The 20,589-nt window shown below is 36.7% G+C and overlaps 1 protein-coding gene across 1 annotated transcript; it reads left to right on the top strand.

Moving 5' to 3' along the window:
• The first annotated feature begins 1,181 nt into the window (after window positions 1-1,181).
• Window positions 1,182-20,445, top strand: LOC128260159 (serine/threonine-protein phosphatase rdgC). The gene is given in 16 exon segments (XM_052992944.1): window positions 1,182-1,893; window positions 10,087-10,880; window positions 14,280-14,366; window positions 14,369-14,406; window positions 14,650-14,731; window positions 15,102-15,181; window positions 15,183-15,227; window positions 15,284-15,451; window positions 15,513-15,716; window positions 16,396-16,545; window positions 16,601-16,666; window positions 16,722-16,907; window positions 17,442-17,765; window positions 17,767-17,850; window positions 18,556-18,655; window positions 18,716-20,445. Coding segments are annotated over 15 exon segments (2,238 nt in total). The 5' UTR covers window positions 1,182-1,893; window positions 10,087-10,612; the 3' UTR covers window positions 19,072-20,445.
• Window positions 20,446-20,589: the final 144 nt, after the last annotated feature.

Below are 20,589 nucleotides of genomic sequence, written 5' to 3'. Positions count from 1 at the left end.
TGGCGAACCGAAGGCTTGGCGGCATTTGGACTTCCCATTGTATATATACGACACCCATAAAGGCCATGGAACCGACGAAATAATCAATATACAAGAAAGGAACCAAAACAAAGCTCTAGGTTGTGGGGAGGTATTTCCGTACATTGCTAAAGAAATAAAAAAAAAATTGTTGCTACCATCTTCAATTTGTTATCATCAAACAGGTGTCAGAAAATATTTAAATTAAATTCTAATTCTGAGTAATTTATTTCCTCCATTTGCACAATGTGATTAATTCATATAATGTGTTTAATATTTTTGATTGTTACGAAAATGTTTGTGAATAATAATAATAATAACAATTAGTTCAACAATTCAAAAATTTAGATAAACAATTTGTGAATTTTTTGAATTGGCTTTGTAATTTTAATTTCTTTTGTACTGGTTGCACATATAAAATACTCGATACAAAAGTGTTGTTAACGGTTTTATTTAATGTTTAATTTAAAATAATTGATGCTCTCCATTTATCTGAAAATAATCAAACTAAATGGATTTTGTAGATTCCTCTATCTTGCAAGTTTTCTTTCTACTTTCTATCCCTCCAAAAGTAGCGGCACGTCTGGTCGAAGTTTTCACTGAAAGATGCATATCATAAATTTGAAATGCAAACACGAGAAACGTTAACAAACTTGGCATCTTTGGATTAGCATCGTTGCTCCGCTCCCTCTCTTTACCACACAGTCAAGAAAATTTGATATACATTTGTTTATGTAAGTAATGTCTTGTATCGTTTTATATAATATAATAATACTTAAAAATCAAAAAAATATATATTAAAATAAGTATATATAAAAAGAATTCAACTTGATTAAAATTTATTAAGGTATGATAATCATTAATGGAAATTTTAGCGTCCTAACACTTACCACCTTATACTATTCGCTTCGGTTTATTTAAAATTTAATAAAAGATATACGATGAAACAAAACCTTTTAGAACTGAGACTTGGCCTTTGGTCAAATGTTTCATATTAAACAAAGTTTCAATACAATACAATACAATGCCCAACTTTAACTTTTCAAATAAATTCATTGCACAACCAGATCGACCATATTAAATGGTAAGAGTAAAGTTTACGGATTTACCTCATATCATATTATTTTTTTTTTCCAGTGTTCCTGAAATGCGTGGGAGAGAGTAAGAGAGCCGCGCGCAGCCTCCGCTGCAAAAGCAACGGGAATGGCAATGAAACAGGGCAATCAGCTGATGCGGCCATCGCTCTTTGTTTTGCTTTTGGCAGCATGGCGACAAATAGTGAGAGTAAGAAAGAGTGAGAGGGCGGCAGCGACGCCGACTGAGGCAGCGACTGCGGCAGAGGCAGAGGCAGCACCAGCGGCAGCGGCTGAGGCCAAAAAGGATTTCCGAGCTTGTGGCCTGCGTTCAGTTTGTAACGGTATTCGACGCGCCACGGACGCCCGATTAACGGACCGCGACCACCCGTACGTATACGTAATGCTCTCCGCTCAGTACGCGCTATTTCCAATTCACAGCAGCAGCATATGCTTTTGAACCCCCCTTCCTCTTGTTGTGTTTGGTTATATCTGTCACCACGAGAACATTTTTGTGTGTGGCTTCATTTAATGCCTTTAGCCGCCTCCTATATGGTATATGTATATTTCTGCCGTTATTGTCGTCGCCGTTTATCTCTCTCTGGTCCGATGAAATTTCTGTGTTTGTTTACGCTGACGCCTCCACGTTACGGCCACTTGTGCCGCCCAAAACGAAATGGTCACGGAGGCAACGTGGTGGTAGCATATCCTTAATGCCAAAAACTTTCCAACCGCATCGCTTTTTTATTCGCGTTGTTCAATTTAGTGCGTCGTTTGCGAAATTGCAAACAAATTCCGAAAGGTAAAATCGACCGTCTGATGGGAAGCACTCGAAAATACATGCGAAGCAGATGCATTCCCATACGTTCCATACACATATAAATAGTACATCTATCACTGGTACACGGAGCACAAAAGTGTCACCTAAACTTGGCAAAAAAATATCTCTTTTATCTAGAAGTTAATTTTGAGTCGGTTAAATAATTTTGCCCCTCCCGTCTGCAACTTCATGTTAAGAATTTATTAACAACTGGTTTTACATATGTACATAAGTTTAATTCAAATCCATTAAAAATTGGCCAAATTGGAAACGAATAACAAAATAAAAAACGAAAGGTGATGTCAGCTAGCAGACGAAATATAGAAGATATGTAGCCAATTAATAATAAATTTACGGATCCATTAAAATTCGAAGGTGTTTGCCATATGAATTAGTTATGGTATTTGGTTTTCCACATGAGAAAACGCAATATTTGCTCAATCTATTTATCCATTTGCTTGTATATTTACTATGCATAAGACTCGACAAGTATTGTTATACGATATAAGTATGTATGTATATTTCTGACCTATCTTTTCCCATTTGGCGGAGGCGAACATTTTAGGAAAATGAGGACAGACAAGTGCAGTGTTTTTAAAACAAACAAGAAAAAGCAATAACAACAGACTTAGCCGAGCAGACTGGGAAGAAAATGTTAATAAAAAGCGGTTGGTTTGTACGTGTGCACAAATTTAAAAAGAATTCCTTAGAGTCTCAAAATGTGTCGTATATTATCGTATAAGTCTTCTGGCCTCCCGCAAAATTCATTCTCTTTGGCTTTTAATACCCATTATAATGCGCCTGCATTTTTCTACATTTTAGCAATCATATTGTTAAGATGAAGGTGATTACTTATTAGGAATTGCACTTTAATGATAAAATGTGTCAATTTCGACAAACTATCAGCAAAGCCAACATTAATATTCTTTATATGCTATTTTATTTGTTTGCCTTGTGTTATAAAACCAATTAACTGTATGTAAAGCATAACGCTTAATTTGTGCACCAATTAGAAGAAGAAAGATTTCTATTACATACCCATATTCCTTGCCTGTCTAGCTAATAGCAACCAAATAAAAATGAACACCATTTGTTACATTACAAAAATAACCCCGAAATATTGAGGTGGTCATAAAAACAGACGCACGGACACGTATGAATAGGATTGGGGATTGAATCCGAGTTGGAATTTATTAGGTCCTTTACCTTGTGCCCGCTTTTCTTGTCCCACACTCATAATTTGGGCAACCTGCCCACTCGGATTTGGGCCAATTGACGGCGGACCGGCGGAAGATTAGCAAACGTCCACCTCCGAGAGGTTGTAAAAGTGAGAATGAGTTTTATGTGCCGTACAGGCAACAAATCTCGTTGACGTTTGGCATTTGATTTCCAGCCTTTTCCTTTCGCTCCCTTTGTTTCCACGGGACTTTACTTACTTATATTCGTGATTTCGTTTATTTTTCCACAGTTCCGTTGAGTTCTATTTTATTTTTTCGCACGAATTCCCGGCGGCTTCTTTACGGTGGCGACACGCCAGCAGCCCCAAAATTTCTCACCACTTCCGATTTAATTTTTTTTGGTATGGCTTTTCTTAAGCTTATCCCCAATTCTCCACGGTGGCCGAAACCGAGCAAAAGCAGCTTTTTGAAGTTGCCTTGTTTCTGGTGTTTTCTTAACACGAAATGCCAACCTCGAGTCATTTAAATTCGGTACAAAGTTGCGGTAAGATTCAATGTCGGCTTGAATTAAGTTGATTGTGCAAAAGTTTCATTACCAGTCCACGGGAACCAGACTGAAACCAAAAAGCAATTAACTTAAGGCTATTAACCAAGATGCTTTGGTACGATGTAGGTACAGATGTATTAGAATATATTTAAGAGGCTAAGGAAAGGACATTGTATAAAGGAGATACGAAATTTAAGACTTCTTAAATAAGTAAAATATTCAATTCCATTAAGATGGGATTGTTTGAAGAATTAGCTGATTGAATTCGCCTTCGTCATTTAGATCGATTGTTAAAATGAAATAAAAAAAGTAAAAATCCTAATAAAAAGACAAACAAATAATCGATTTTGTAGAGAATTTAGGATCAATTTTGCTTCTTTGAAACTGCACGTATGCTTAATATACAATATATTTTTTATCCGGAGTCCCGATGTTTCGTTAATGAAATATTTAAAAACCACAGTGATTTCTGTAGCACCCCCACCGAATATTAAAAGCAGAGATTAAATTAGTTTATCCAATTGAATAAATAAATTTTAAGGATGTCTCTATTTGGTTTTATGGTCATTAAAGATGAACTGCGAGGACCTTTAACAAAACGCTTTCTAACCATTTGGCTCCATTAGCTTAAATAAACTTAAAACAGGCACGATATTAGGAGGCCAGCGGAAGGAATTTTAACGCAGCCCCATCTGACGAATTACCCACATTAAAAGCTCCATACTTCCATTCGTTTATCCAAACAAGATAAGAAATTTAAAACTCTTAACGAAAATCGATTAAATAAGGCAGTTAAGCTTCCATCCCCCGTGGAGTAAGGTGCCGTCATTTTCACGCCTGATTTGTTAACCAAAACGAAGGCGATGGCGATGCCGATGCCTTTGGCACGAGGTCGGTATTTGGATACTTTTCCATGGCAATTAAGCCGCAGTGTTCGCTCACTTTTTTTCAGCTACACTGTGCTGAATGTTCTAGCTGAGGTCTGTGGTTCATTAAATGCCAGTACAAGTACGGCCGTCCATTTACACATAATCGCACGGAAGTCATAAACGTTTTCCTGTTCAGATGCGTTTTACAGCTTTGAAATTGTACCCTTACCTTTGCATCCTTCTCAAAATGTTTAGTCATCAAATATAAAAAGAAAATAAAAGCTTTCTTTCAAAACCTCACTCAACGAATCGCCACATAAACGATGCAATCAAGCTTATACATATTTAAAAATACTCTTTCAGTAAATTTTTAAGCCATACTGGATTTTATGTTAGCTCGTCCACCCACTCAAAGTGGTATTTTGGCAGTGCTTTAGGCACTCTTTTCTGAGTGTAGTTAGGGTGAATAAATCATGGTTCTCACAGCTGGCTGGAAATTTGAGTCCATATGGCTGTGGCTGAAGGTGTCGGCTCCCGACGCCCAATCTGCGTTAATTTCCAATTTGGTTTATAAATAAAAATAACAAATCGGCCCTTAACGATGAGGAACATCAGCATCCGAGCTGACATCATTTCACAGTCGTTAAAACCTTCGCAGCCCTGTTAATGGGCCCTTCCAAAAGTGAGTTCGGGCAGTAAAAGTGCAAAATTGAACGGAACACCTTTATGGGCAGTGCGTGATGCGTCCATAGATCCTTGCAGGTCCTTGCTCTCAACCTACCTGTTACCAGTTACGTGCCCTCTACCAACTTGACTAGCGCAACTTAATTAAAAGCGTAGAGTAACTAAATTACCTGTCGAAGAATTTGAGTGAACAAATTTGATGACTGACCTTGTGAGTCCCGATAATTAGCTCAATTATTTCTAAAAGGAAAATGAGAGCATATTAGCGAGGCACTTTACTAAATGAACACAACTTCACAGCGCTTTTAATGTATTTATCGAGTACCTTTCTTTATCAATTCAATGGCATTTTATTTAAAATAATATTAAGCAACCGATAAACTATTTTCTAAATATTACAAATTCTGACCAAATCTGCAAAGAATCATTCGTTTTTTCAGTTTAAATCTACTTTTTGGTAACTTTATTTGAAAGCTCCTTTAATAATTTTTAGTTTAATTAAGATCATGTTACAAAAGAAACATTACAATAATCCAAAACCTGCTTTTATTGATGCTTCAACAATTCAATATCGATTTGTTCAAATTTGTAGCATAATTTAATTTAATTTAAATTGCTTGCATTTACTTGCTGTTCGTTTGATAAGTAATTGTGATTACTCGTGTGTAAAGTGAAGCATAAAATTTGTTTTATCACATTTATGGTAAATCAAAAATGGAATTTCCTTTTTGGGAATCACAAAGCAAAATAGCTTATCTATGCCCCCAATGGTTTGGTATTCCACCTCCCAATATTGGGCATTACTGAATGTGTTGTTTACCCATTCATTTATGCAGCCACCGCCTCCGACTTGAAACATTATCTTCAGTAAATACTAACTTAATTGCTGCTGGGCTCTCATAAGCATTGTTTGCGGAACTGAAATGCGGGCAAATTTGCTGATTGTCACACAGGCTGACGTGCAATTTATCGTAATTGAGTCAGGCCAACAATCATTTTTTGATCGCTCCACACACGCACTTGGCCAAATGCTGGAAAATGGGAGTCGACGGGATAGCCAACCATGAGTTGGCAGGACACATTACAGCCAGTGTCCGTTTTCTGTCGACCAACTTCGGTTGGCTCGCCTTTGGCCGTGGGATTAATGGACAAATAGCGCATTCCCGTCTGCAAATGTGCTGGCGGATAATCTCATTATCTGGCTGTTGTGACCCAAGACACCCGCACATCGGCCGGCAGCCCGGAAACCGGAAATTGGCCACTAGGCTGTGGTAATTGAAATAAATAGAGTTGGACCGTGGACTTCGAATTCTTGGAATCGATCAAGTCGGCCTAAAACCATTTTCGTCACTGCCAACTGCATCAATTGGCTTAAAATGTCTGCCTTCCTTAATTTGATATGTGATGTGAAAGCTTTAGAAATTTTTGGCCACTGATACTGAGTTTCATAAATGCATGCCATTTAAATAGAAAGAGTATGGGTAATTAGTAGAAAAAAACAAAACTGGTTTTAAAATGTAATTCCATTCACAGCACCCTTAATGAATATTGATTTTTTTTTATTTAATTTCAATAATATAAATCGGAAACTGGAATTGTTTGTCTCAATTGTGCAATTTTTGTCCACTGCCAACTGCATTAATTAGCTTATATTTCCTTTTATCTTAAAAAATTATTTTTAATTAAATCTTAATATTTTAGAAATCATGGACATTGATGTTAAAAATAACAATATTAAACAGTACCATACTAATGAAACAAGTATGGGCAATTGGCAATCAATTTGAAGAAATAAATAAATTGTTCTACAATTTTTTGCCATAATTAACAGTCTCAATAAAATTTGTATTTTTGATTTTTGTATTACGTATAAATCAGAATCTCGAAGTGTTCAAATTTTTTGTGAAAGAAAAAAAATGTTTAACACAGTGAATTTGTAAAGTCATTTAAAATCAAAGTAAGTGGATAGTTGAACTTTTAACAATGAGCTATAAATTTTCCTTGGCTTGTGTCTGCCATCTTATTTAAGTGAAATGTTTTTTGACTGCGCAAGTCCCAGTCAAATTCAATTTTAAAAGTTTCACACAATTAGGGCCTTAAATTTGAAAAAAAAAAATAAAACAAATCGATGAATACATATCTCGTCAGTCTTAATGGCATTTATTGAATTTCTTGTAATATTTAAATAAAATATGTAAATGGATGGAAATGGGTGCCAAATTTTTCATTTATAGACAGCAATGATTACGTCCTATTAATCATAAATATTATTCGTATCAAACAAGTCAAGTCAACATCTAAAATTTATATGTTGTTTCTGGCCTTTAAATTATTTCCATTCTGCGCCAAAAAGTGATTTATTATTTTGAGCCTTTGCCATATTCAATTTCATATTCAAGTTACCAAAAATCTTTAAGGAATTTAAGCTATTTAAGCTGTAAGTCGTTTTCACTTTAGACAAATTACATTTCGATAAAAGCCGCGCGTCTGGTTTTCCGCTACATTTACATTTTTCCTAACGAAATTTTCGCGCGGAAAGTGCCATTGGGGCAAAGTGCAAATGTCTGCGTTGGGTGTATATTGGCCCTTCTTTTTGTATTTTATTCCAAAAAAGCATTTTACCTGCGGAGCCAATTTCTTGTCGGCTGGGCGGGAGTTAAGTGTTCTCCTAAGTCCTCAATCTTCGGCTACAAAATGTAATATTTGAAATTTGCATGAGTATTACAGTTCAAAGAGGCGGTGATAGCGACCAGCAAACTTGGCCAATAATTCACAAGAAATTTTGTTCAAGTTGTTAGAGTCAAATATTTTTGCCTTCAACGGCAAAATGCAAATAAATAATTCCATTCTACAATGGGGAATTAATTCGAGCAAATTGAACTTGCTGACGACAAATTGATCCCACTGGCAACAAATCGTAGACAAAATAATTCCTTTGTCCATTAAAATATGTGCTTTGGCATAAGAAAAGCTTTATTGCAAAATCTTATAAGTTATACTTCAAGCCATTAAAATAATTGTAATTATTAGGTCTAGTGGATGGACAATTTTCAAGAAATATTTTGGTTTTATAAATTACTCGAATTCTATTATTTAGACTTTTCATTTAATTTTTAAAGTACAAGAGTTGGGCTTGTAATCTCAGCCTTAAGTTAAATTGTAGTCGCCGAATGCAGTTAATAAATACAACGTTTTTATTACAAACTAACTTAAGACAATAAAATTTAAACAACTGAAACATAATGTTTCGTAGCCAATACTTTCATTGCCTTTATAAGCGCCCAAAGAAAATCCTTGGCATCTGCAAAGCTTCACCGGAAATTATGGAACAAGGGATAGCGGATGAAATGCCTTTCTGGCTATTCCATTTGGCATTATGTTTACAGCGATTAATCAATAGCACCTTTTTCGCTGCCTTTATATTTAGGACTCCCCCCCATCTAAGAGGTCCTTGGTCCTTGGTCCTGGTGCCGCTACAGGTTAGCATTTTAATTTCACACTCGGTGAATCCGCCGTCGGTGTGTGGACTGTCTGCGAGTGTGGCTGTGGCTGTGAATGTGGCTGTCCGTGTGGCTCTATGGCTCAATTGGTGAAAATTGGTTTGTTTGTCTGCAGCCACTCAGGGGAGCTCTGGCCGCATAGAAACTGACAGGCAGAAAGGACAAAGGACCTCGGGCACACGGCCACAATCCGTTCTGGTAATAGAGCATTCGCATATACATAACTATACTATAGTATAGTGGTCGCGTATCGGTTCAACGGTTCCTTAGAAAGGATACACAAATGCAGGACACAAGAGGGTGGCGATTTGGCCTGGCCAGAAAAGCTATTCTTTGCCTGTAGCAGTCAATTGATTTCATACATAATACCAAGGCTTCTTTACATATGTTGCGTCTGCCTTGTACAAGTAATCACCTATGCATGCATAACATTTTATGGTCTTGCTTTGGGCGAAATAGGGCGATATAATTTGCATGTTGTTGGGTAGAAAATATAAACTTCCAATTGGGCAAAGATATGATATTTTTCTCTCTTATTTGTTTTGCAAGTTCCAGTTAATATTACAGAAATTCCAGCTTATGCACAAATGTGCTTTGTAGTTTGTGTATCTGTAAATCTGAGAATTTACATTTGCTATTTAAAAAAATCTTCGGATGTAAGCACTCTAAATATAAGAACTTTGAATTCTCTGAAAATTGTTCTTATTGTCCATTCATTTCATTTCATATCTGAAAATTGTTCTTATTGTCCATTCATTTCATTTCATATCCTAAAGCTTTGTGTTTACACTTATATTTATTGCGTTAGTCACAATAGATTTTAAACAGATTTGAAAGAATAAGTGAAAAAAAGTAAAAAAAATTTACGATGTTAAAATATAAGAATTTGAGTAAGAGTATACAGTTTTAAAAAAAATTTGACAAATTAGTCAAACCCACTTCCGTTTTGGAACGTATATATATATTTTTTGTATTTCGCAAACTCATTTCATAACTACATTCATTTATAGTGAATCATCAAATGTGACTTGTAATCCGTGATTTCGTAATTATGAGAATTACATTTGCCATTAACTAAGAATTGCTTATGTAATTGTGTCCCGAATTTACGCATGTCAACCACAATCAAATTGGTCTCGTTGTACATGCTTCATAATAGCCAAAATAAACAACAATTATAATCGAGAATTGGTGAACCACGTCATCGTGGTTGAGAAAGCAATAATGAATGTCCAGAATTTTGGATTTCCACGACAAACTTAATTTCAAGTTAAATTTGCTTTCATACATTATTAGCAGCTAATGCAAAAGTTTGCTCGTTTTTTTATTCCCTTGACAAGTCCCAAATATATTTAAATCACTTTCGCTGTACTTTTCTTTATAACTTATTTTTGCAGCAGAGAGAGCTATTCAAGACGCGGAAATATAAGGAGCGGCGCAATCAGCAACAGCGAAATGAATAAATTACGCGAAAATAAAATCAATTTGCATTAAGAGCTGGAGACGAGCGACTAGCCAACGTCAGGCGTCAGACGTCAGACTTCTTGGACCCCTGAAGACCCCTGAAGACCCCTGAAGACCCCTCGAGAGCCCCTATAGAATTGAACCACTATACCACTACACCACTATACCATCTCTCATCCACCGACTGACAGCCATTTGGAGGACGAACAAGACGCTGGCAGTTCCACTGGCACTTGGCACTGGCACTGGCGTTGGCCCATCAGCTGGCTGGCGGGCAAATTATATTACCTTGTCAGGCGAGTGACATAAGGCGGACCTCGCCCAAACCCATGTGTGGATCCCAGTGAGGTGGCAGGTGACGAAGGAGGACGAGGCGGAGGAGGAGGAGGAGGAGGAGGAGGAGGAGGAGGAGGAGGAGGAGGCACTGGGGTCACGTCTTGGGTTACTAAGTCCACCGGAATGCTACGCAGCTGCGTGTGCCTGCGCACCGACGATGACGGGAAGCGGCGCAGCTCCTCCGTGGAAGACGCCTCCTCGTGCCGCTCGTCGGAAATAGAGCGCGTGGGCGCCAGCATGCAGACGCTGGGTCCCAACGGCCAGCCGCAGTCATCCGCCGCGCAGACGAGCACCAGGGCCTCCAGTCTGCTGCAGCTCTTCCAGCGGCGAGGTTGGTGCAAGCACTTCCGCAAGCCGCTCCGGGGCATGAGCGCCTCCCGGGCCGAAAAGAGTGAGTACTGATATTCCTTCAAGGGTGCGATAGTCTTCACCTAAAGCACTCGAAAAAAATAGGCAGTTAAAGATCCTGAACATATATTGGAAGCCAGAAGTTACCCATGACTCGGAAAGTGGTAGTCACAAAGGTTTTCTTACTCATAAAATGAAAACAATTTATTAAAAATAATATTTATTAGCATTAGCAGAGATCTTAAGCAATCTAGTCCTATCAGTACAATTTCCTATCTCACATGGGTAACAGCACCAAAAAATAGGCCCCAATTCTTATTTGGTTTATCAAATAGAAAAATTGTAGATTTCAATTTTTTTTGTAATTTTCAATCTTTATTTTTTCATACTTAAAACTAAAATTGAGTGTGTACCCCACTTTAATTTAAACAAAACATTTTTCGAGGCTTAATCAGTACCGGAACTATATTTTTTCAAAGTGAAAATAATTAGATTTGCCATGTTTTTTCTCTGGTTGTACCAACCAATTAAAGTTCCGCACGCATTCTGACCCATCAGCGCAAAAATGTATGCTCTCCTTTTAGATTTGGGACTCAATAAAGAGTCTTCTACATATTTTTAATTCTTGGAAAACATAAGTCACTTAACTAAAGCGTTCTTACTTGATTTTTTCTGTTTATACTGTACATTCACCTGATTTAGGCTAATGGGAATTTGTGCGAAACGGTCAATGAAACAACGATTGCTACTACCTAGTCCAGTTACTAGGGCCTAATGGCTTCAAATTGTACAAGGCCCCTAAAGCAAATACCCCTTTGCTGTTAGTAAGCAAACAGGAATGTCTGCTAAACTTAAAAAATATATTATACTGGAATAATATTCAAGGGGCATTAATTCCTTGGGACTACAAAATTAATGTACACAGACGAACTGTTCGCTTGAGGTGTATTTTAAACAAAATGTTTTACGCCACAAAATGCAAAACTTTTGCTAAAATCAGCACTATGATCAGTTCTTTCATAAAAATACAACCCAACCAAACTTTTTTTCAAAACTCATTAAAATAAATTGAATTATAGCTCTTAGCTATTTAAAGTTAATAAATGTACACTTATAAACAACTGAAAAAAATCTATTTTTTGGCAAGTACAAACTGAAGTTCAGCTAGGTAGAAAAATTTAGTTTTGTTAGATTCAATGCTATTTGCTTGCATTAAAAAGAGGTAAAGGTTTTATATTTGCTTAAGTTGTAGCCAAAATGATACAAATTTCACCTTGTATGTGGACATTCAGCTTTTACAAATACAATGTGACCCGAATACATAACAAGTGGGTTAAGTTAAGCGCAACTTTATTACTATGTTTACTGTTCGAGTTGGGTGGTAGAACATGTCCTTTAGGAGTGGGCTACTAAGTAAAGATTTTGGGGACCTTTTACTGCAGTTGCATTTGCCCTTTCCCGATATTTTGAAAACTTAGCTTCTTTGTTGGCGTTCGGGTTCCGGCGCTTGCGCTAACTTTTATTTATTGTTCCAATTTGCCATACAAGCTGTTCAGGCAAAGGTGGCTCTAAGCAGCCAGAGACACGACACGGGCAAAGAAAAGAACAAACAAAAGGAAACCTCAAGCAGCCGCCTTGGCTGGACAGCTGGCTATTAGTAAAAACCCGACTACCAGGCCAAACTTATATACGACGTGTACATAAACATATAGTAGACTCAGCCAGTCACGCAGGCAGAAATTAACCCACAAGCACGCGGACGTGGACGCAAATTGAAAAAGGGAAAGGTCGCCACCACCCCAGACCAATGTTTCGGTAATTGGGGAAAGTACAGTGGGAAAATAGCGACCAAGTTTCTAGCATAATACGGACATTGGATGATATCCTAACTGTGTTCTATGGGTAAGAAAGTAGGGTACGGACTATGATAAGATTGTAATTAAAGATGTAGTGTTACAAAATTAAAGACTTAATAAAAGGTATTCTCCAAAAGAAAAAGTAAGATTCAATTAAAAAAAAAATGAACCATTTAAATGTGCCTCTATTATATATTAATTATATAATTCAATAAAAGAAAACTCTTCAAAACTAAGATTCTGTATTTAATTATACGAATTCAATGAGCAAGTTCCAGTTTCAGGCCCGTTTAACTAGAAAACGGAGTTCAATTTGGCCCATAGTGTAAATGGAAAAAGTTGAAAAAGAACGTTTAAGCAGAGAAAACCGAATGCAGGCCGTGGGTACCGCGTTCGAAATGAGCTGTTTTAGGTTCCAGTTTCAGTCGGGCGTCTATCTAGTTTCAAGTGTGTGCGGACAAATGTAAAATGTCAGACAAAAAAGCTCGTTGTCGACAGTCTGGTTTCGCTTAAGTTTCCGTTGCCGTCTAAATGCACGTTTTGGAAAATCTTTCGCAGGCGGTGAAATTATTACTCATCTTTTAGTGCTTCTTAATAGTGGAATTCAATAATCGTTCAATTAAAATAAATCGTTTGATAAATTCAATAAAATGTGTTGCACGTAACAAATAATAATTTGTAATTGAAGTTTGATGCCACTAATGGCCATTTCGTTTAACAAGCGAATGCTCCTGTGATAATTGGTTTAAAGGACAGTTAATGGCTAGTCAATATTTCTAGTTGACAAGCTTAAATAGTTTCATACAAAAAATGTTCGGGTATTAAATGGCAGCTATTGCGTTTTTTGAGACTCCAACTATTTAATTTATTTAATGTGAAGTTTGTGAGAAAATATTTAATAAAAAACCATTCCATTAGAAACATTAAAAAACTTTTCAGTATCTCTGTGAATAGCAATTATATAATATTTACGGCCGGATAGCAGTTATCAGCGGATGTGGAAGCGTTAATAACAGCCCCGTCTTATGGGTTGCATAAATTTGAAAAAGAATAGAGCGCAGCCGTCGCCTCCAGGACGTAGAGACAAGTGTGTAAAGACTTTAAAGCGGCAGAAAAATAATTATAGCTGCGTAAATGTTAATCAGTTGTTAGCCCGAAAAACCCCAAATCAGCCCCTTCCCTTGCCACAGTCTTTGACGTTTTCAGCATTGTGTTAATAGCAGACGAATAAATTTGCATCAAAATGGATGAGAACGGCAAGTACTTTGTGGGAGTAATCATTTCGAGTCCCCAAATCCCCCATCCCCTCGTCCCCTCGTCCACCACGTCCCCTATAACCCTGGCCGATTAAAATTCCCAGATTTAAAACGAGTATTTCGCCAAGTGTACTGCGCGCTGAGTAATAATCGAGCGAGGCGAAAATATCAAAGGGGAAAATTGGCAGCCAAAAACAGCTAGTGCCAGTGGCTTTATTGGCCATATACTCGCCCCATGCAGGTTGCCCTCGATGTTTTTAGACCCCCATAAAATTGTTTATTGGTCCTCAAGTCTCGAGAGTCTGAACATGTTTTTTGGATATTTTGCAGCCATCCGAGCGGCAATATTCATCCAGAAATGGTATCGCAGGCATCAGGCCCGTCGCGAAATGCAGAGGCGTTGCAACTGGCAGATCTTCAGAACCTGGAGTACGCCAGCGAACAGGACCAGGCTGAGGTGAGTGGAGCAGTCTGTATGTACTGTAACTACAAGTTTATAGGTGAAGGCGCCACAGAGAGCTTAAGAGACCCACAAAGCCCACAAAGAACCCTCGGCGACGTCCGTCGAGTGCATTTGTAGAGTTTCGAAAGTCGATAGCAATCAACTCAGCCGTGAAACTTTGTCACAAGTGCAGCCATGTCGAAGCGTTGTTGACCCACTCTGTGCTAATTTATTTTCGTTTCCCCTGCCCTCCCTCAGCTATACAAATTCTTCAATGACCTCATTAAGCACATGCCCCAGGCGGCGGGCAGGAAGAACCAGTACCAAGGATCGGCTCACGGTGAGTTTTGTTCAATCCCTTGACATTATAAAGCCATTTCTTAAGTTATTTAACAACATACTTACCTTTCATGTATTGTGTTCCTTTTCGCTTATTAAGTACGGACGGTATTTTCCCTTTTTTCATTACTTCAAATTATGCTAGCACAACTTTGTAGTTATTTTTTTTGGAATAAAACTTTTGTTTTAAAAAACAAATGAGGAACATAGATTTGATTTTTTTTTAATTTTAATTTAAATGTTAGTTTTAATTTCAATTTTTTATTTATAGTTTTTAGTTCAGTTAAAAACAATGATTATACGATCATTAGTTTTATTATTTATCTTATATATTTTCATGACTTTAATGTGCTGAGTTTTATTCTTTTCAGTTTCCGTTTTGGAAGAAAACGACGACCTCGTTGAAGAGTTTGGCGATATTGTGAATGCCAAAATTGAGTTGCCAATACGAAAAAAACCATATCGATCTATTAATTGATGTCTTCCGCAAGAAAAGGGTAAAAATTGTGAATTTAAATTTACCTGTTCGCATAGTAAACTTGTTATTTTTTAGGGAAACCGTCTGCATCCAAAATATGTGGCGCTTATTCTCCGGGAGGCAGCCAAATCCCTCAAGCAGCTTCCCAATATTTCCCCAGTGTCCACGGCTGTTTCCCAACAGGTTACGGTCTGTGGTGATCTTCACGGAAAATTGGATGATCTTCTTGTGGTGCTACATAAGGTGGGGATTGCTCTTTAAATTATTTCATAAATAAAAGTACTACATCAATCATCTCTTTCAGAACGGTCTTCCTTCATCTTCCAATCCTTACGTGTTCAATGGCGACTTCGTGGATAGGGGCAAACGGGGTTTGGAGGTCCTGCTGTTGCTGCTATCCCTGTACTTGGCCTTTCCACAAGCAGTTTTCCTCAATCGGGGCAACCACGAAGACAGCGTCATGAATGCCCGCTATGGATTTATTCGGGAGGTGGAAAGCAAGTACCCTGTAAGTCAATAAACGTTTAAGAGGCTCGGGTACAGATGGCTATACACTATACACTGAGAAAAATTTCACCAAAAGTAAAAATGATTATTTGTCAAATCAAAAACAGCAAAGAAATATTGCAGGGGGGCATAAAATACTGGGGGTTATTTTATGCCCCCTGCAATATTTCTTATCGCCCATGGCACTAAACTCACTCAAAAAACGAAAAATCAAAAACGCCCATGGGCGCTATCGCGCTTGGCATTATTTCCCCTCTTCGAAATATAATATATATATATATAAATTAAACTTAGTTTGTATATGAAATTATGCTTACAGTTTTCTATGAAAAAAAAAACAACCTTTAACCTTATTAATCGAATTTTATATGTTTAAAGAAAGAAAAGAAACGTCTCAAAGAAACAACTAATTATCTAGAAACAAGAGCATTTAACTTTTTGCCTATCCCAAGAAAATATTCTTATTATTTATTTATTTATTTATTCGCCAATGGATAAATCCCTATCTGGCTATCAGCTAACTTAACTTTAAAACTAAATATTAATTAAAACATATTTATTAAGCAATTGCTCAAGCACATCCTTCTTGGATTTCCAAACCCCAATCGAATACTTAGTGGCAAAGAGTTGGTTATGGTTTCCTAATAAAAACAATTTTCTTACGTGTTTCTTACGTCCAGCGGAATCACAAGCGCATTCTGGCCTTCATCGACGAGGTCTACAGGTGGCTTCCTCTTGGATCCATTCTCAATAGCCGAGTGCTAATCGTCCATGGAGGTTTCTCGGATAGCACAAGTCTGGATCTAATCAAAAGTATTGACAGGGGCAAGGTAATTCACATTCATACAATACTATCCGAAGTGGATATATAATAGTTTTTCCTAGTATGTGTCTATATTGCGGCCACCACTTACTGATGGCGAGCCACTAGATAAAACCGAGTGGCAGCAGGTAATATGGGTTAACACGCTGTATGGGTACATGTATCTAAAAGGTGATATCTTAGATCTTCGACATTATGTGGAGCGATCCGCAGGCCACAATGGGCTGTGTTCCCAACACATTGCGAGGAGCTGGTGTTTGGTTTGGACCGGACGTAACCGACAACTTCCTCCAGCGCCATCGACTCAGTTACGTCATTCGATCCCACGAATGCAAGCCCAATGGTCATGAGTTTATGCACGACAACAAGGTTAGTTCATTTATTTTATATTTTATTTAAATATCTGTATTACAAAATATGAGTAGTAGTAAAGTATTTAATTTCCCCATTTAACATTAAGGTGCACTTGGAAAGAATATTTAAGTAACTTGAAGACTTTAATTGACATGCACAGTTTAGTAAATATACATAAGTATCTTATTTTCTGTCATTATTTTGAAGTGGTCGCGCCCTCTTAAATTACCCTCTCCACTTTCATTGACCTGTCAGCCATGCAATTGCAATTTACATGCATAGTGAATTAGTGGCTAATTGGAACATTGCGGTTGAATAATAATTATTAAAAGAAGCCATGAGGTTATTGATTAAATTTGTTAATCTAGACGTGTGACATGAATGCCAGCTAAGTGAATTTCGAAGTATTTCCTATTATTTTAAGGGTTTGATTATGTGTTTTTACCACTTTTTTTTGCAATTGCAAAAATTAATAAACATGTTTGATTTATTTTTGTATTACAATAAACAACAGATAATACGTCATAGTTATTTTTAAAACCCTTGCAGATTATCACAATTTTCTCGGCCTCGAACTATTATGCCATTGGATCCAACAAGGGAGCCTATATCCGGCTGAACAACCAGCTGATGCCCCATTTCGTGCAGTATATATCGGCGGCATCGCAGACGAAGCGGTTGTCCTTCAAGCAACGCATGGGCATTGTGGAAAGTTCGGCACTAAAGGAGCTGGCGGTGCGTATGCGTGATCACCGCGACGAACTGGAGGACGAGTTCAGGAGGTGCGATCCCAAGGACACTGGCTACATATCCATTTCGAATTGGTGCCTGGTAATGGAGAATGTCACTAAGCTGGGTCTTCCCTGGCGACTTCCTTCGCGACAAACTGGCCCCGGGAACCGACAGCCAGAAGGTTAATTACAACAGGACCCTGGATCTACTAGACACGGATGTAATTGTGAGTAGTCGAATGGTTTATAATATAAAAGACTAATCTTCAGAGGTCAACTAACTCTAAGTAGCTAAATTGATTTTAATAACATGTTTTAAACTTGCCAAGTAAGCATCATTCTTTTTAAAACCAAACAAATTTTAATAAAAAAATGTTACAATTTTGATTTGCTAAACTTAAATTAATAAATAACTTAACACGTTTACCAGCATTTCGCAAAAAAAAAGGTTTATTTAAGTTTAAATTTTATGAAGTTTAAAATAAAAACGATACATTTTATAAAATAGCCTAAAATACCTAAAACATTTTTGGTAACCTTAATTTGTTTTAATTAAAAAAAAAACAATTAATAATTACTGCCTTTGTACTATTTCTTGTGGAAGAATAAGATTTGGCAAAAGAGTGCAACAAAAATTTTGTTGCTACAACCCGAGATAAAGAAATTCATTCATACTAAGGTATTTTATAAAATTTGTGTTTTTTTCTTACTCTCAAAAATGTAAACTAAAGCAAACATTGTTTTTTTACGAAATCCTGATAGAGGCAAATCAAAAATGTGACTTAATAAAAGGCGTTCAATTTGTAAAGGAATAAACCATAAATAAAAATAGTTTTATTTCACAATTTGATAAATGTAAAAAAAAATTAAATTTGGTTCTTCGGTTTTTATAGAGTATTACCATTCTTTTCCATTACTTTTTACTATTTTAGCTCGAAGCTGAGGCAGATGGCATGTCAGTAATGGACGCATTATATGCCAACAAGGCCAGCTTAGTGGCTATATTTAATATAATTGACGCTGATAATTCTGGTAAGTTTAAAGATGAAAACAACCTTCTGAACATCCATCTAAAAATACGACATTTTCTAGGTGAAATTACCTTGGATGAGTTCGAAACTGCGATTGATTTGCTGGTGGCACACATGCCAGGTGCTTATTCCAAGGCAGAGATGCTGGAGAAGTGCCGCATGATGGACCTCAATGGCGATGGCAAAGTGGATCTGAACGAGTTTCTGGAGGCGTTCAGGCTGAGTGATTTGCACAGAAAGGAGCAGCAGGACGAGAACATTAGGAGGCGTTCAACTGGACGACCGGCCGTAGCCAAAACAGCATCAGATCCCGTCACCATGCTGGCTGATAAGATCTCGAAGAACACGCTGGTTGTGGAGCACGACATCGATCCCACGGATTGCGAGGCTAAAGTTATTGATCCTAAGAAATCATAAGCGACATCCAGAAGTAACTAACATAATACTGGTTTTGACAAAGTCATGGCGCATTTATCTCAACTTTATTTTTAAACTCATTTTTTAATTACGAGCCATGTATTGCAAAGAAATGTTAACATTAATGTTTAGCTTATAAGCCCAGACAAAATCGAGTTGAACTTACCAAAGTTTTTAAACATATTAAGAGGCAAAAAAGATTAATATTGAGATCTCTGCGAAAGCAAAGTACAGACTGCTAAGGTCACAACATTTTTAGCAAGTCTAACGGCCATTCCCTGACGCTTTTGATTTAAAAGATTTATGATTATAATAACCTGTTATGCACTCCCCTGTAAGCTTTATTCAAGTTGTATTAATAAAGTAATCAAAAATGTTATGAAAAACTAGAGTTAAGCTAAGGAATGTTATCTCAAATTTATACAACCAGGTATCAGGCGTTTTATTTGAAAACAAACAACATATATATTAATTGTTTATCTAACAAAAACGTTTAAGCCCATGGGATCAACATTAAATTTTATATACGACTACGGCTAGCTCTAAAATTTTATAAAAAATGACATGTTAAGTAAAAGACATTTCTTTTCTTGTAGAACTTAATTTGAAAAAACATCACTGATCTAATAGAAAAAAACATTGCATTCGATTGCTTTAAATTAATGTTCATAGACAAATAACTTGACGACGAGTAAATAACTCAGATTAAAATCTAAATATATATAATGCTTTCGAACAACGTTAGCGTTTTTTAAAGCCTATTTAGTAAGTAGCATTTAAAAGAAATGTTATAAATGATTTAAAGTACATACCTCACATGGACCATGCTTTGGCACAAGTATTCAATTGCAATTCTAAAAGTGCTTAAACAATCCAGTTTATAATTCTCAGTTGATACATGAATAAAGTCTAACGTTTATTATTTGTAGTCTTAAGTACACATAAAAGAAAATTAATTAAACAAATATAAGCTTCCCATTCTCAAACAATGCAATAACAATTTTTTATATTACCTACACGTTATATCCGTTAGTAAAAATTTATCTTAGATTAAGTCGTTTGGGGGAGATTTGTAGTTGCTCCTAACCTAATAAAGTAACAATATATTCACAAGATCGTAATCAAGTACCTATGACAAACTTAAACAAAAACGCTTCTCAACAGGCACTACAGGACCAATAAATTTAGCCAATCGCTGGCACTCTAATTCTAGTTATGATATACTATGCTAGTCATCAATTAACATTCTACCAATGTGTATCTACTATAAGCTAGCACCTGTCCCCTATTTGTATTTTGAGCCACATTTCATCGATATACAAAATATTTTCCTGGAACTTTATTAATAAATATGTTGAAATAATATACAATCTACCTTACAACTGGTAGTTTTTGTTGTATTCAATTGAAATTTTAATAGATTCTTGAGTTGCTCTGGGCATTGCAATCCCATTATGAATTTCCTATTGTAACACTGATCAAGAATTTTGCAAGGTATACAATAGAAACGAGTATAAT

Source organism: Drosophila gunungcola (assembly GCF_025200985.1).
Source record: "Drosophila gunungcola strain Sukarami chromosome 3L unlocalized genomic scaffold, Dgunungcola_SK_2 000014F, whole genome shotgun sequence".
NCBI classification, from domain to species: Eukaryota; Metazoa; Arthropoda; class Insecta; order Diptera; family Drosophilidae; genus Drosophila; species Drosophila gunungcola.
This window is presented reverse-complemented; position numbering and strand designations above follow the sequence as displayed.